This window comes from Mastomys coucha, unplaced genomic scaffold (assembly GCF_008632895.1).
Source record: "Mastomys coucha isolate ucsf_1 unplaced genomic scaffold, UCSF_Mcou_1 pScaffold21, whole genome shotgun sequence".
NCBI lineage: Eukaryota > Metazoa > Chordata > Mammalia > Rodentia > Muridae > Mastomys > Mastomys coucha.
In genome coordinates, this window is record NW_022196904.1 from 87,802,565 (window position 1) to 87,820,078 (window position 17,514).

The 17,514-nt window shown below is 42.0% G+C and overlaps 1 protein-coding gene across 2 annotated transcripts in view; it reads right to left on the bottom strand.

Moving 5' to 3' along the window:
• Uvrag (UV radiation resistance associated) overlaps positions 1-17,514 on the bottom strand; it is a 298,170-nt gene that overhangs the window by 88,184 nt on the left and 192,472 nt on the right. For both annotated transcript variants that reach the window (XM_031387482.1, XM_031387483.1), the window contains exon 12: positions 16,438-16,603. In XM_031387482.1, coding sequence (XP_031243342.1) covers positions 16,438-16,603 — 166 coding nt within the window. The remainder of the gene's footprint in view (positions 1-16,437; positions 16,604-17,514) is intronic.

The window sequence follows — 17,514 nt, forward strand, 5'->3', positions numbered from 1 at the left end:
CTCTCTCTCGGAGTTGCATACTGCCTTGGACAGCTTGAAACTCACTGCCCGACAATGTTTCTCACAACACCACTGACACTTGGGATCAGATAATTTGGTGGTTTGTGGAAAGCGAAAGTGCATGCCCTGTTCACTGTAGAATAGGAGGCAGCAAGCCCAGCCTCTACCCTCTAGATACTGCCAGCATGCTCCCTTGTCTTCAGTTAGATGCAGGCTGCTCCCTGGGTGAGGAAACTTCCCAGTTGAGAAGCACAGCGATACTGGTATTTTGTAGTGATTGATATACAGTACATGTCTTAGGGTTTCCTTGCTGTGAAGAGACACCATGCTCAAAGTAACTGTTATAAAGAAAAAACATTTAATTGCAGCTGGCTTATGTTTCAGAGGTCTAGTCTATTATTATCATGGTGGGAAGCATGGAATCCTGCTGGCAGACATCCTTCTGAAGGAGCTGAGAGCTCTTGAACTGCAGGCAGCAGGAGACTATGTGCCACACTTCGAGTAGCTTGAGTAATAGAAGACTTCTAAGCATGCTCCCACAGTGACACACTTCCTCTACTTACTCCAACCAGGCCACACCTCCTAATAATAATCCCACTTCCTGTGAACAAGCATTTAAACACATGAGTCTATGGGGGCCATACCTACTCAAACCACCACAGCACAGCACTCAGAATCACAGGGATTCAGCTTATTCTACATCACAGGCAGAAAAGCGGATGGTCTTTAACATTGCCCTGATAGGCAGGCACAGCCCCAGCTCTAGTCTTAACAAATGTGGCTGGGCTCTCCTCACATCTCAGTATGGCTTGATGACTTGTAGGTTTTCCTCTCTGTTTTCCTAAAGGACAGCAATTCCAGGTCTATCTGCCACCTGTTGAGTCCAGTGCCTGAGGGGCTACAGCTCTCCCACCCACTGTGGGGACCCACAGGAACCTTACGCAGACTTTACAAGTGCTCTACCACTGAGTGACATCCCAGGCAACTTATGATTTAGACTCTTCTTTATGATCATAATTTCCTCTCCCATTGCTGTCTATAAAGATTTGGGATGGAGAGTTTCTTTCAGTGAGATGTACCCAATCTGTCCTCTCAGAAAGGACCAACGTCCCCTCAAATCTCTGAGAAAAAATGTCATGCTATTTACCAAGTTCTTCTTAACCAACTTATGGACCTTTCGCTTTATGATTTATGCAGAAGCCACAAAATAAGAAAGCACTTCTTGCATCCTTCACACAGATATCATTCATCAGACTCAGTACTAGGAGTACTTCCAAAGGTTTCCTTTTAGTACCAAATGTTTTAGGCTAGAAATGACAAAATCCTGCAGTATATACTCAAAAATAAATACACCACCTGTGGAATATTTTGCAAGAGAAGTTGCCTGAATAAATTCGTGTGTCATCCACACATTTAAAGAAGTATAAATATAGGTGTCAATCAAACTCCAAGAGATCTGCCACTTCTCATTAGCTTACCAAACTTATGTTTATACAAATTAAAATAATAAAATGCTTTAGTCACTTATTGGTGTGTTTAATTAACTTACAACAGTGAGTTCCTATAACTAACTACAGTTAACACTTCTAATATTTCATCACTAGACTCTCCACACCATGAACGTGGGAGCCATCATTTATAGTAATGGGACTTACTAACAAGCATCATGGGAAGAATTAATTCTTTTTCTAAGTCTTTTTAAAAGGTTCGTATTAATATGAGTAGCACTCAATATTCTAGGCATTATTAACACCAGTCTCGGCTCAAAAGGAAATATGGAGACCCACTACTATAAATTTAAAACCAATCCAGAAGCTAAAAGGCATATGAAAATGTATGAATTTTGAGCAAAACTAGCCACCCACATCAACCCTGTGCTCTCAGTCAAAGGGGAGAGAAGCTGGGCCTAAGAAACATGGAGTCTGTCCTCAAGGAAGCTTTTTGAAAACTAAAGAAGACAGTGTTGCAAAGAAATAGAAATTCTGAAGAGGTTAGTACAAATATTAGCCACAACACTGTGAGCAAGTCTCTGAGGAAAAGCAGAGATGACCAACGGGCAATCCACTTAAATACTGCTATTATACAGGCAGTGTGTATATGCTTGCAGGTACAATGTATATGCTTTGTAGCAGCAGGAATGTTCAGTGAGAGAACTTGTGCAGTTTTACCCCATTTCCAGGACATAAAACAATATTTCCTGGTTTAAAGAATGATTACATTTGTATGGGCCTGTCTGTCTGTGTGTGGGTTCTCACCATGTGAGTGCTAGGGATCCCAACTGAGATGGCTGGGTCTGGTTGGTGGCAAGCGCCATCTTGCTGGCCCTCTCCTGGTTTTCATCTGTTTTTCTGGTTATTAGTGTGGTTATTTTTCTTGTATTATTAGATACTGAAGGTTTGTTCTGCTGTAACACCTGCTTAAACACCACATCTTCCACATTCTATTAGGTTGTTTGCTCTTATTACTTATACAAAATGTTCTGGAGCCAAGAGATGGCTTAGTGAGCAAAGCATCTGCCATGCAAGTGAGGACTGAGCTTCAGAATCCATGTGATGCAGTGCCAGCTGTCATCCCTGCGCTCCTACAAGGATGTGATGGGAGGTAGAGATGAGAGAATCCCTACAAGCTTGGGGCCAGCCAGCCTGGGGTGCCCTGTAGGGAACAGTAAACTTCTCTCTCAGATGAGGTGGAAGGGGAAGACCTGTGCCTCAGGTTGTTCTCTGACCACCATACTTGTGCTGTGATCTATGCATACCACCCCTAGACAGACAGGCAGGCAGGCAGGCAGGCAGGCAGGCAGGCAGACAGACAGACAGACGGACACATCATCATCATCGTCATCATCGTCATCATCGTCATCACCACCATCATCATCTTGGTTAGTTTGTTGCCTTTAATATATTTTCTGCTGATCTGTGGTTTGCTTTTTCATTCTGTTGTCTTTTGTTTATAAGCAAGCTGCTTTTTGTTGTAAATGAAATCAAACTTATGGAATCACTTTCATGGTATGGACTATTTCTGTGGTTTACTTAAGAAAACCTTTCTGAATGTGAAGCCAAGGAGTTTCTAATTCTAAAAACCTGGATCTCATTTTTACTGTAATGAAACAGGACCAACAAGTTCTCCTAGCAGGGAACAGAACTGTGACTACCATGAGAAGCGACTGAGCACACAGACATGGCGGACTACTGTGGACCTGGACAGACTGCTCTGTAAGGATTCTCAGAGGCCACAGCTTTGGTTTCTCAGATGAGAAAGCCACAGCTAAGTGGATAAAGCAAGCATTCAGAGAATGTCTCAGAGAGTGAGGAGGGAAGCACGGGTTCTCATGAAATTACAGTATTCATCCTTTAAAACCAGTACAAGTCAGGTGTAGTGATGCACACCTAATGTCTTAGCACTTGGGGGCTGGGGACAGCCTGGGTTACATGGCAGGGTTGAAGGCAGCCTGGACTACATGGCACAAACTTATCTCAAAAAAAGAAAAAAATCAGAATCACCACTACCATCACAATTCAAATATAGCACTCTCTGGTACAGGTAGGAGCTACTGTATGTTTAAATGAAGTTATGTTTATTATAACCAATGTGATCCAGAATAAATATCTATTCATAGTGATTTGACTAAATTATTAACTAGTCAAACTTCCTTTGAAGGGAATTTGAATTTTTGCTTCAAGATTAAATTATAATTGTATCTCTCTTTCATCTACACCTAAAAGAGAATAACGAGCAACCTCAAATGCATCACTTACAGGCCAGGCAATGAATTGCATGGAGGGCAACACAAAGTGGGCAGCAGCTGTTCTGTGCCAGTAGACCTACCCATTGGTGGCATCCAGCTTTTGCCTGGGCTTCTAATCTGCCACATACATACTGACTCACATGTCTAGGGACCACTGTCACCAGCATGCTATTGCTTGGTCTTTCCAGACTAGCTCTGTGTTGACCATCAGCCCCTTCTGACCAAGAATGGCCATCTGAAGACCCAAGTGCTGCTATATGGTGCAGCTGATCTGCTAAATTGAGATGTCTGCTCAGTGGCTCATGGGCAGGGAACACTCAGCGCAGACACATCCTGGACAAAATGGCTCTTATCGCAGACAGGCCATCTCTATCTAGAATCTTGCACACTGCTTAGGACTGTGTACTGTTTGTTTGTTTGTTTGTTTTCTCAGTCGTTTGGGGGAAAGTAAGACTGTAGACCCTGAGCCTGCAGACAAAGGGACATACCTGTAGGCCTTCTGAGACTGCCTCACACTGCACCTGCCGTAAACACTGGTTTCTTAGTGTCCTCATCTCCCTACTCTGCTAACCAAAACCATCACGTGCTTAAGAATGGATGGAAACAATAGCGTGCCTTTTAATAAAGCATCAACAAAGTCTCAAACAATCCTGCCAGAGTCCACAGCACCTACGCTGTCTTTTGATAATGTGAAAGACTGCAAAGCCAGCCCATGGAATACCTCACTGCTATTCTGGGGCCACCTGTGACAAACATGATGTCATGCATTCTAATAATGTAACACGATTTCACTTATACCACAGCCCACCAGTCACTAAATACATTATCCCTCCTCCCCAAGCACCCTCTGGGAATTTCTGAACTTCTACCATGATTTGAATATATTGCAAACCAGAAGAGCAGGAGTTCAGGCTGGGGCCACGTGTCGTCGTCATCTGGTTTTCCTTCTTGTCCCACTGTCCCATTACATTACTGATTTTTAATTTAGTTGGATGCAGAAAACTGAGATGACAAAGCACTGGAGAAGACTTCCTCATGCAGATAACAACGTCAGCGCTGCTGAAGCACACTTCATTAAAAGCGACACACTCAATATACTTCCAAGTGTCAGCAATGAAACAGCCGCACCATTCCTTCTGACTCATTCTCCACATTTCCCTCTCAGCGCTATGCCAGATCTTCACAAGGTGTTCATTTCCTGTCTCACCCAGCAACCACCTTCTGCATTTTTATTGTGTTGATCTCTCCTGCCTGCAATTCCACCGGGATTCCTCATTTTAAAACATTCTTTACTCTCACTCCCAGCCGGCTCAGCAGTGCTGCTGAAGCCTGGGATTCCAGCAAGCACCGAAGTGAACAGCTTGCTGTGGTCTCAAGGGGCTCCGTGAAATAACCATTGTCCTGGCTAGAGCATCTAGAGTTAAGACTGTGGAGACCACAGTGTGGAAGGTCAAGTTACCTAACAGCATTTGCAAAACTGAACATCCCTTTATTCTCTTAACTCAAACATCCTGACTTTTTGAATGTCAATACAAGGATCTCAGCAAGAAGTGGACATAGTTTAATAACCTAGAAAAATGTAGTTCCTACACTGAAAACTCTTCAGGCAAGGGTAAAACAAAACAAGTAAGGCCAGGCATAGCAGTACAAAAAGACGGAAGCAGGAGGATTGCAAGTTTGCATGAACATGAGATATATGGTAAGATCCCATACCTCAAACAACAACGATTAATACCCACTTGTACAATTGACCTGGGGGTTGTTAAAATTCAATGCACATACACCAAAGTGCTTCATTTCAGAGATAAGTAACGAGAGAGCTGTTTCCTGGACAACAGAAAACAGAGAATGCAAAATGGCAGGAGCATAAGGAATGCCTTCCAGAGAGAAGGGCTTTTACTTATGTGCAGCTATGATTTTGAGACTGGACATGGTTAGGGAAGGTATTAAGGACAGATAGGCCAGAATGGACAATGAGTAACAAGGTCAAAAGTAATATGAGGGGTCTGGAACAACCAAGTGCTAGGCCTTACTGAACCCAGGCTGTGACTCAGAGCAAACCGGGGACTGATTAGAAGGCAAGCAGCAGGCCAGCTGGGACCATGCAGTGTGAACACAGTCATCTAAGCAGGCCAGCTGGGACCGTGCACTGTGAACACACTCGTCTAAGCTCTCCCCAGTGGAGCCTTCTAAGACATGACACCCCTTGGACTTGTTTCCTGATCCTAGATATAGTGCGACTGGCTGCTTCAGTTACTACTGCCTTGATTTACTGCTGAGGTGGACTGTGCCTGGAGCTGTGAGCTGAGATCAACCCTTCTTCCATGAAGTCGCTTCGGTCTGAATACATTATCTTGGAAAGAAACAAAGTCCACTAATGAACAGATGCTGAGAGTTTTTACAGAAAGGAACCTAGGGATCTTTTAAGATGCTGTGGGTCTTTAAGACGCTGTGGGTCTTCAATGCTGAGGTGGGTGACAGGAGAGAGAGTTACAGTGCTCCATACGGGAGCTCTGGAGCTTCATCTATGCTTTCTCTATGACTCTCAAACAGTGAAATCCCAGGCACGCATCACACATATGAATGAAGTTAAGCAACTCTATCTGCTCAATAACATGACATCAAAAATTCAAATCCCATCCATCCATCCATCCATCCATCTATCCATCCATCCATCCATCTATCCATCCATCCGAGTCAGCATTGGTAGCTAAGCCCTGAGGCTGAGGGAACAGAGGAACAAAGACACAGCTACTCTGCCACTAAAGAGAAAGGAACCTTCATGGGCCCCAGACTTGCCTTGGCATCTACAAGAAAAGGAAAAGACTCAAGACTCGGGGGCCTGTGTGGTAAGCCCCTTTAAACACTGGGTCACAAAGCAAGGTGCTAGCTCATCAAGTAAAATAACTATCTCTCTGCCTTCATGAGGTCTACAGGGATGACCATAAACTTGGCTCAATACCATATGAATTTGGACACATCACAATCTCTCTGCTATTAGAAATTTAATTTTCCAAAGAAATCAGACTCAGTCAGATAAAAAGGGAATTCCTGGGATTTTGGTCATAGTCCTCCAAAAGGAATAAACTTAAGTACAAAAAAATATTGAGGAGACGTGAAGACCAGTATCGCATTTCCCAGATTCCAACAAGCCCACCAGGAGAAGCCCAGCTGCCCATCTTTTAGAGATCTGCAAAGTCCTTCTGTAGACAGGCCAGGAAGTTTCAAAAGTACCTGCCAGTTATATCACTCCATTTCTCCATCTGAAAATAAAACTCAGGGGGAAAAAAAAATATCCTTAAAAGGTGAGGGGAAAAAAATCTATCAGACATCTTTGAGAGCTTGAAAAGCCTCTGCTCTGGCCTGTGGGGCCTAGCCCAGCCAGGGACACCCCAGTCTCTGTCCCAAGTATGTCTGTCATCCTCCAGACAGTGAAAGCAGCGAAGCAGTCAACAATACATTTTCTTTCAAAACCACTTTGGAAATCTGCATGTTAGTCTTTAGCAAGGGAAGCAAGACACACACTACAGCTGGACTTTTATGACAAGCCCTTCCTGTTGTGGAGTCTTACAGGGACCTGCAGCAAAGACCTCAGTCTCCCTTTATGCTGTGCAGTAGACAGCCCAGTATGAGCAAGGCACCACTCCAGAGCCATGCTTCTAACTGGCCAGGCAGAACAATTTCCCTTCCTCCAACCTGCACAAAGAGGAGAAGAGTCGTGAGTTCAGTCATGTCACATGCAACAGTCTGCAGAGGCAGGCAACCAGGCAGGGCAGCGGCTGAGAGAATCCCAGGCCTCAGGGACATTAACTGTCCAATGAGTCATTCAGCTCTTACTTTCCATCTCCCACGAAGGCTTGACTCCATTTAATGCCCCAGGAAGGTTCACACAAAAAAGGTTCGAAAACTCAGGAGAGAAGCAAACTGTGTCTAACCTGCTCTCTCAGTGTCTGGGATAGAACAACCATCAATTGACAGCTTGATTCAATCAACAAGCATAGTCAATAAATTTATTTCTACTTATATATTTCTACATCTCTGCTGTTCCAAAAAGGATTTGAAGGATTTTCTAAAATTTCATAAAATTAGTCTGAATGTTCAATAGCTCACAAAAAATCTAAAGCATCAATTCTGAAATGTACCATTAGCTGAGGTAATGCTAAGATGAGTGCATAATACAACATACTAATAATTATAAGATGAACTTCACCTTCATTGATGTTAGAATGTCAAAAATATATACATTTAGTCAATGAGATACAATGATTTCAGAAAAAAAGGCAAAGCAGTGGAAAACAAAATTCATTTCCTCCTGATAAACTAAAGCTGTAAACAGTCATCAAAAGTCTAGTCAGCCTGCAGACTGCTGAATCCTTCATCTATTCAGCTGACCCTTCACAATCTATATAGTTGATCGAAAGAAAGAACACAACATTCTGAGAGACAGACCTTCTTCTAGCTTTTAAAACAATTTCCCAAATAACTCACATCTAAAGTCAGATTATTATGTAGCAACTTGATAAAAATCTGTAGGGACATTTACATTTGAAGACATGGAACACAGAGGGCTGAGAGGGTAGAGGAAGCCCATGCTTCAGGGAGGTGAGGACTGCGCCGTGGCTTGGCAGGTCCAGTTGCCTGCTGTTAAGCCCAGCGACCAGAAGCTGACCCAGGACCCTGCAGGACAGAACCAACCAGACCTTCCCATGTATATCATAGCATGCAGACTTATGTGTGGGTATAACCTCCCACCCATGCACACTATACAGACATGCACTTGTATACACACACACACACACACACACACACACACACACACACACACACACGGACGTGCGCGCACATATACAAATAAATAAATAAATAAATAAATAAATGTAAGCAGAAAAATTAAAATCTTAAGGTGTTCTTTTCTCAAGTACTTGTCTGGTCATGGTTGTCTCTCTTGTTTAATTTCATGCAGAGTCCTTTCATCTCTTACAGGTGACATTTTTTTTGTCACTGACTGAATGATGCCAGAGAAAACAATGGAGAGGATTATTCAAAGGGCCTGATCCTCCAGAAATGTTTTTAAAAAATTTAAGCAAAAATGTCAAAACCAACTTTGTCAAAACTCTGGAAAATAGTCAAAGGTTTCCACCAGCCATCAAGTCATGACGAAAACAGGAAGGAACTCCAGTGCGCTAGATCTGATCTCTCCACTCAGCTGTGAGCCTGCAGACAGCAGCCTGTGTCCCAGTGTGGAGCTTGTGCTTGCTTCTCAGGCGAGCAAAGCAGATTTGACCCTACAAAATGTGTCTGCTGCCACTTGTCCAGGGGCTCCCTATAGGATGAATGTCCTGTCAGAGCTCAGTGCTGAAGAGCAATTAACACTGGTCAAGCTGTGAGGCAAGCAAACTGTGCACAACCACTTGGGAGAAAATCCTGGGTCAGTTTCTGGGAATTTGATGCATCTGAGTGTCTCAGTGTGCTAAAGACTCAATATATTAGTGGCAACTAATGTATCTTTATACATTAGTATTATACATGAGGACATAAAGTTCTTCTGTACCCCAGGCTGGCCTTGAACTTTCTGTGTAGCCATTGATGACCCTGAACTTCTGATACTCTGACCTGTACTTTCTAGAGTGAGGGTCTTCTACACCAAAACCAAACCAAACCCCTACCAGGGTCAAATGAAAAAGAGGAGGCTAATGAGATACCTCGGCGAGGAAGGGAGCATGCTCACAAGCCTGACAACCTGAGTTCCAACCCTGGGACCCCCACCTCCCAAGACAGAAGGAAAGAATTGGTATCTTAAAAAAATGTCCTTTAGGGGCTTAAGAGATGGCTCAGTGGTTAAGAGCACTGGCTGCTCTTCCGGAAGACCTGAGTTCAATCTCCAGCACCCACATGATAGTTTGAAACTCTCTGTAACTTCAGTCCCAGAGAATATGACACCCTCTTCTGGCCTCCTAAGCTACTGCATATATATGGTGCACAGATGTAAAGATTTCTTTAAAAGCTTTTAAATTGTCCTTTGACCTTTATATACATAACATGGCATTTGCTCCATTGCCCAACACACAAATAAATGTCATTAAAAACTGGAAAAATATTCCAGGCAGACAATAATCAAAAGAGAACAAAGGGTTATTGAATTAAAGGTAGAAAAAAATGTTCTTTGAGTAAAATAATGTTCTAAGTGGTGAGATGGGTCATTATATATCGATAAAAGTGCTAATCCACAGAGAGTTGAATACACCTAAAATATATGCAGTATCCTGCAGCAATCCAAAATGCTTGAAGCAAACACAGTCAGAACTGAGGAAAGATGAAGCCATCCTTCCTTTAAAGGTCTCAGTAATGTCCAGAGCATCCAGACACCGGTGAGCAGTAATCACACAGCAGCTGCCTTGATACTGTAAGCAACCAGGCTCAACAGATACACGCTGACCTCTGCACATACACTGAGCATGTGACACGCCTGTACACATGCACACACACACATGTACACATGTACACACATGTGGAGGTAAGGCATCTTCTTGCCTTTGAAAGCATATTCTTCTTCAGTACATGTGAGGCATTCTCCAAAACAGCTTACAAAGTAAATATTAATTTAAGGACTTATAGAATTAACCAGTTACAATGGGATAAAACAGTTATGAAAGGGAAACTAAAAAAAATTCTAAAATAAGGGGCTAGCAAGATGGTTCAGTGGGTAAGAGCATTGACTGCTCTTCAAAAGGTCCTGAGTTCAAATCCCAGCAACCACATGGTGGCTCTCAACTACCCATAATGTGATCTGAAACCCTCTTCTGGTATGTCTGAAGACAGCTACCATTGTACTTATTAAAAATAAATAAATCTTAAAAAAAATCTAAAATAAATACATAAAGTCACGTAGCATGTCCTTAATCAATAGGCTAATGAAAAAAAAATCACAAGGGAAATCAGAAAATACGCTGAGACAAATAAAACAAAAAACAAAGTATACAAAAATAGATGAGAAAATCTATAAATGCCAACATTGTCATTAAAATATCTCAATATCATATAAACTGGAAAAAGAAAACAACAATAAAACACCTAGCAAATAAAGGGTGTTACAAAGACTGCAGTTTACAAAGTTGAGTACACAAAACCAATAGAATCAGTGAAGCTAACAGCTACTTCTTTAAAAAGGCTGACTACACTGACTAACCTTTGAGCTGTGACAGATCAGTAAAACCAGATACACGGATATACCAGATACTGGAGGCAACAGCAGAGACTTGATGCAAAGAGTGATTACCAGAAAACAGTACAAGCAGTTAACTGCACCAGCAAACCAGACAACCGGATGGTAGAGGCCGACACCCAGAAACACAACTGAGCAAGGGAGCAGATGCAGAAACACTGGGACAGAAGCAGAACAAGAAGAAACATCTCAGAGACCTTGAGATGTCTCTAAACAAAAGTCCCAGACCAGATGCTTCTGGTGGATTCAAACAATTATTAAAGAAAGGGTTAACAGGTTCCCTCAAACTCTTCAAAAGGCTTGACAGTGAGTGGGGATCAATTCCTTTCCTATTTTAGGAGGTCAAGCTACCCTGATCCTAAAGCCAGATGCACATTAAGAAACAGAGAATTGACAGCCTTATATGTACAGGTGCAAAAACTGTCAACAAAATTCAGCACTCTGAATCCTGTTAATAGGATTATAGACTATGCCAAGTGGGACTTATACCACAGAAAAAGCAGAGAGCCATGAAGCCCCTTGATCTTTCGACTTGATATGATTCACCGTCCCTTCATGGCAGAGACACTGGGAGAACTTTCTGAGCACAGCAGAGACCCTCCTGAAGAAGCAGAGTCCTCCATGGCAGAGGGCCAGGCGGTTTCTCTGAGGATAAGGATGTCCACTCGCCCCATGTTCCTCAGTGCTGTGCTGGATGGTGTAGAAGCAGCAATTAGCTAAGAAATCCAAGACAAAGCAAAAACATCCAGGTCGGAGAGAATTCAAACTTTCTGCTCAAGACAACATGGACCAATACACAGAAAATTCAAACACTGTGAGAGAAATGACAACAATAATAAAATATACAGAAATTTAATCAAGGGCATGCAAAACTTGTATATTGAAAAGTATAAAAGATTGCCAAGAGGAACAGAAAAGGACCTAAACAAAGACAAGCTGTTACTAACAATTACTAGTACGATGCCAATGCTTATTAATTAGATGGCAGTATACTCGCCTTCAAAATCATTGAGAGCTGGCTAACCTAATCCTCCAATTCCTCAGGAACTGCAAAGGACTCCAAACAGACAAAACAGTACTGCAAAGAACAGATTTGGAGTTCCCTCCCTTCAAAATTGCAAGCAGTATTATGGTTCTGACTTAAAAGCATACATATAGACCATTATTTCAAGAGTCTTGAAATAATTCATGACCAATTAATTTTTTGCAACAAGGATGTCAAGGCCATTCAGGGGAGAAAGAACAGTCTTTTCAATACACTATAATAAAAACTAATAATTCAAAGTGGAACAAAGAGCTGCCTTTAAGATTAAAAATACCGCTGGCAGTGGTGGTGCACACCTTTGATCCTGGCACTTGGGAGGCAGAGGCAGGTGGATCTCTTCATTCAAAGCCAGTCATCTACAGACCAAGTGCCAGGATGGCTAAGGCTACACAGAAAAATCCTGTCTCAAAACAGCAACAATAACAATAACAACAACAACAACACAAAACAAAACAACAGCAAAGAAAATGATAAAGCTAGTAAGGAGAGTATATTGATAAACCTTCCGACCTTGGACTGAGCAGTGGGTTTTAGATGTGACAATTATAAGCATTAAACAACAAAAACACTCAACTTTATCAAAATTAAAGACATTTTTATGCATCAGGAGCACCAAGGAGGCTATGATGAACTCTTTTAAATGCTTCTTCCTAACATTCCAGGGATGGTTAAACAAGCACTGCCTAATTATGGACAGATAGGCTTAAGAGCAGATTATCAGACACGTGTTGAAGAAAAAGGACACTGAACACCATGACTAGGGGTTGCACTCAGGAAGAAGAATGATCGGAATGTTGGGGTACCAAAATGCCAGAAACGTAACCCCAATTCAATAGTACTGAGTGGAGCCTCTTCTTGAAGGGGAGGGGTCATAAGGACTCTGCTGTTATGAATGGATTAAAACTATGGCAAAAAAACTTGACAGAAGTAATTCGATTTTTACAACGCCTTCCATTCCCTCCCCATCCATGAGAACACAGCTTCCTCCTATCTAGAAGATGCAGCAATAGGGATAGAACCAGCCTCAGTGAGCAGAGAAAAGAGCAGAACCATGACCCTGAGCTTCCTCGCCTCTGGAGCTGGGAAGAATAAAAGAAATGAAAAATGAAAAAAAAGAGTCTTGTTTATAAGTCTCCTCACACACCTGCACATGCACATATGCAGGCATTCACACACACATGTGTCTGCACATGTTGTGTGTGCGTATACACACACAAACACACACACATACACACAGCTATAATAGCACAGACTAGACATGGAGTCAGTTTAGACAGACAAAGGTTGTCCTATCAAAAGATGGAGGTGAACCCTGGCTCCAGAAGTAGGATGTGATTGGTTCTTTTAGTGACTCCTGGCAAGTGGGAAGTGACAATGGGGTGGACTGGAAGCCCCTCTGCTCTAACAACATGCCAAGGCACATAACATTGGCTTTAATTTTTAATTTTTTATTTAAACTGTAACAACTCATAGAATGAGAGAAAATACTTGCAAACCACTGATCTGATAAGAGTCTACTTTCCAGAATACATAAATAACTTTTACAACCTAACAACAAAAATAAACTACCCAATTAGAAAACAGGCAATAGATAAGAGAAGACATTTCATCAAATAAGATAATACAAACTGTCCCTAAGCATAAGAAAAAAAAAAACAGTGAAAAAAAAAAAAGCACCGTTCAGTAAGGGAATAACAAAGCAAATCCACAGAGGGTACACTTTACATCTGGGAATGCAGACCTGCAGGGCTGCCTTGGACAGGCCACTGGGGCTTCTTCTCATAGTCAAGCAGACTCACTGGGTTACTCAACAACTTCACAGGGGTGAAGGAAAGAACTGAAAATGGGCATTCAAATAACCATGAGTAAATATTCAAAGTGACAGTACTCATGTGAGCCACAGGTAGAAATAACCCAGATGTCCATCAAGAGATAAACGAAGAAACAAGATGTGGTGGTGCACACACTTGTTGAAAAATTATTGGGCCATAAAAATGAATGAAGTTCAGCTCTGCTTCAGCACAGACACATTGAAAACATTATGCAAACCGAAAGAAGCCAGGAAGAAAAAGGTCACATATTGTATGGTTCCACTTATATAAAATATCCAAAATAGGAGAATTCATAGAGACAGAAACAGATTGAGGGTTGCCAGGGACTGAGGAGGGGCGGGGTTAGAGAGTAGAGTAGCCGTTTAATGGATGCATGCTTTGCTTTGGGTTTTAGGAAGATAGGCATGCTAGCTGTACATCATTGAAGATGGGCTTAAATATCTCTAACACTTAAAATCTCGAATTTTGTGTTACATAAATTTCAAATTGATTTTTAAAAAAAAAATCCAAGAAGAAAACTACCTCATGTTCCCCTTGTCAAATATATTACAGGCTCTCCATCAACTTCTTATGGTTTTAAACTGAGAAGTATACTTGGGCTCAAATCTATCACAACACTGGAAAAAGATACTGATCTAACTTATTCACATGCTCCTTAGTGGAAAGCCTTTCTTCCTCCAGACACATAATCAGCCCTTAATATCTGAGGAAGACTGATTCCCACCCTCTTTCATGGATGCCAGAACCCATGATTCTCAAATCCTTTACAAATGTCATGGTGTGTGCACACAGACTACACACATTCATGGTATGCTTCAACGTGTTTTTATGTTGCTTCTAAGACCTACTATCTGATACTGCCACAAGACCCAGCGCCTGCACTGGCAGGGATACACACCAGAGAACAGAGTGGGTACTCAAGAGACCTGTACGTAACTACTCATAGCAACAGTATTTATTAGTGGTTAAATAGCTGATATATTGGCGGTTGGAGAAATGCCTAGCAGTTAAGGGCATATACTGATCCTGCAGAGGTCCTGAGTTCGGTCCCCAGTACCCACATCAAGCAGCGCATGGTTGCCTATAACACTAGCTCTAGTATATCTGATGACTTCTTTTGATCTCCTGTACAACACCCCTCCATACACACATATACACATAATTAGAAATTTTTAAAAATCTTTAAAAGTTTTACTGTACTGTTTATAGTGTAACTGTACATGTTCAGAGCTGCCCCCGAGTACTTGTAATTGAATATTGGCTAGCCCGTGTATGCAGAATTCACAAGTACAGATGAAACACATAGATACTAAGGGCTAAGCAAGCTGTTAACATCCCTCATCTCTGCATAGCTCACTTTACCACTAAAGACAGTGATGCTAAATTGCTTCCAAGCTCTCTAAGTATACATGTTGATATTTAATTATTCATGCCATGGAAACAAGATTTCCTAACTAGGACAGTGGTTCTCAACCACATTATATATCAGAACCACTAATGAAGCTTTAAATATTACTTATATCTGAGTGCCATTGATGGAGTCAGGATCCCTGTAGAGAGGGTCAGGAATCTAGGGGTTCAAAGTTCAGTTTTTAAGGCTCTCAAGATGACTTTAATATGAAGCCAGAGTTGAGAATAATTCATCTAGAATATTCCATATCCCCATTCCTTGTGTGGCCACTGGTGCCTTATCTTCTTCCTGCCCTTACCTCCCAAGTGCTCAGGCTGCTGGGATTAAAGGTCACACACCAGCCTTACTATGGTGTTTTCTAATGCCAATTATTTATGTAGAAAAGTAGTGTCTTTCTGGAAATTAAGGCACTTGGCTAGAATTTCCAAAGTATTAAAGTTGTCTGCATGGTCTCCTTACTTTCTGCCACCTGCATGTGCATTTGTGGTGTTTCTCTTTTTTTTGTTCCTCAATCTGTTATTCTATCTTCTTTTCTTTCTAAATTCTCCCTTACAAGGCCTTGTCACTGGTCTGTTGTTTCAAAGACCAGGCCTTCCGCTACCCCACTGTCCAGTCATTCAGCTGTCCTGTGCCATCCCACTGCATAGTCATCCAGCTGTCCTGTGCCACCCTACTGCACAGACCCAGGCTGATCCCCACTGACCTTCACTATTTCCTTCCATGGATTTCCCAAGCTTCTGCTGACCACTCTCCAGCTGCATCACTTTGAGACTTAGATAAGATACTTTCGAATCCCTTTCTGATGTATGTACTTAGGGTGTAAATATTCCTAAGCTATTGCTCTGCTATACTGCTCCACAAACTTTGACATGCTACATTCTCACTAACATTCGGTTTAAGTTGTATACTTTCTTTCTGGTTTCTTCTTTGGGCTATGGACTATTTAAAGTTTATTTACAGTGCTGAGGATCAGACCACACACGCCTCACACTTCACGAGAGGCCATACTTCCTGCTGCACAGTTTGTTTCTGACAGTCTCAGCAAGTTAGGAGGTGCACTCCACAAAGGTCACAGGTCATATGGAAACTGTCCTCCATTAAACGACACTTCCTAGTTCCAGCACACTCAGCATTTCACCCGTGTTTCCAATCAGTTACACTACACAAAAAGAAGGCACTTACTCTCGTTCCTTTTCTGTCAGCTTGTCGTTGATGTTATCTTTGATTGTTGATCTGGACCCCTTATGAATTATGGGATACCTGAGGGGTACTTGTAGGAAGAAGGAGATCATGGAGACCAAATGTGCAGTGTAACCAAGGGCGACGGCAATGCTTCCATCATCTTTTGCTGTAAAATCGAAAACAGAGGAAAAGAACAACCATTTACCTTACAAATGCAGCTCTGAGGAAGCCTTACACAAATAAGTAAAATATTAATCACTGACTAAATTATGTTAAATTATGCAAATATAAACACATTAATAAGGCATGAAACCACACCTACTAACTATACGTAGAGTGAGTAGTGTGCTGGGTCAATATGTGATAGACATCTTACGGAGAGGTCTTAGTGTGCCCAAACAGCTGTTACTTTCTTTTGCATCCTTTAAAAGTGAGAAATTAATACTTGAGTCTCCGTGATCAGTCAGAGGTTCTACTATAACAGAGTCCAAATGCTGTACAAGATCACTGTACTGGCTGGTTTTCTGTGTCAACTTGACACAGGCTGGAGTTATCCCAGAGAAAAGAGCTTCAGTTGGCGAAGGGCCTCCATGAGATCCAGGTGTGGGGCATTTTCTCAGTTGGTGATCAAGGCGGGAGGGCTCCTTGTGGGTGGTACCATCTCTGGGCTGCTAGTTTTCAAGCCAGGGGAAGCAAGTCAGTACATAACATCCCTCCATGGCCTCTGCATCAGCTCCTGCTTCTTGACCTGCTTGAGTTCCAGTCCTGACTTCCTTTGATGATGAACAGCAGTGTGGAAGTGTAAGCTGGATAAACCCTTTCCTCTCCAACTAACTTGCTTCTTGGTTGTGATGTTTGTGTAGGAATAAAAAACCCTGACTAAGACAATCACTCATTCTGAAGTGAAGCGAAACCCCACATCACCTCCTTACAAGGTATGCTTCAGATGCTGATAAGGGCAATGTTGTACAAAGAAGCCTGGGAAATCTGAGATGATACAGGTTCCACAATGAAGTGAATGTCCCAAACTGTATTGTTCATAAACCAACCTTGTCATGTAACTTACATGAAAGTAAT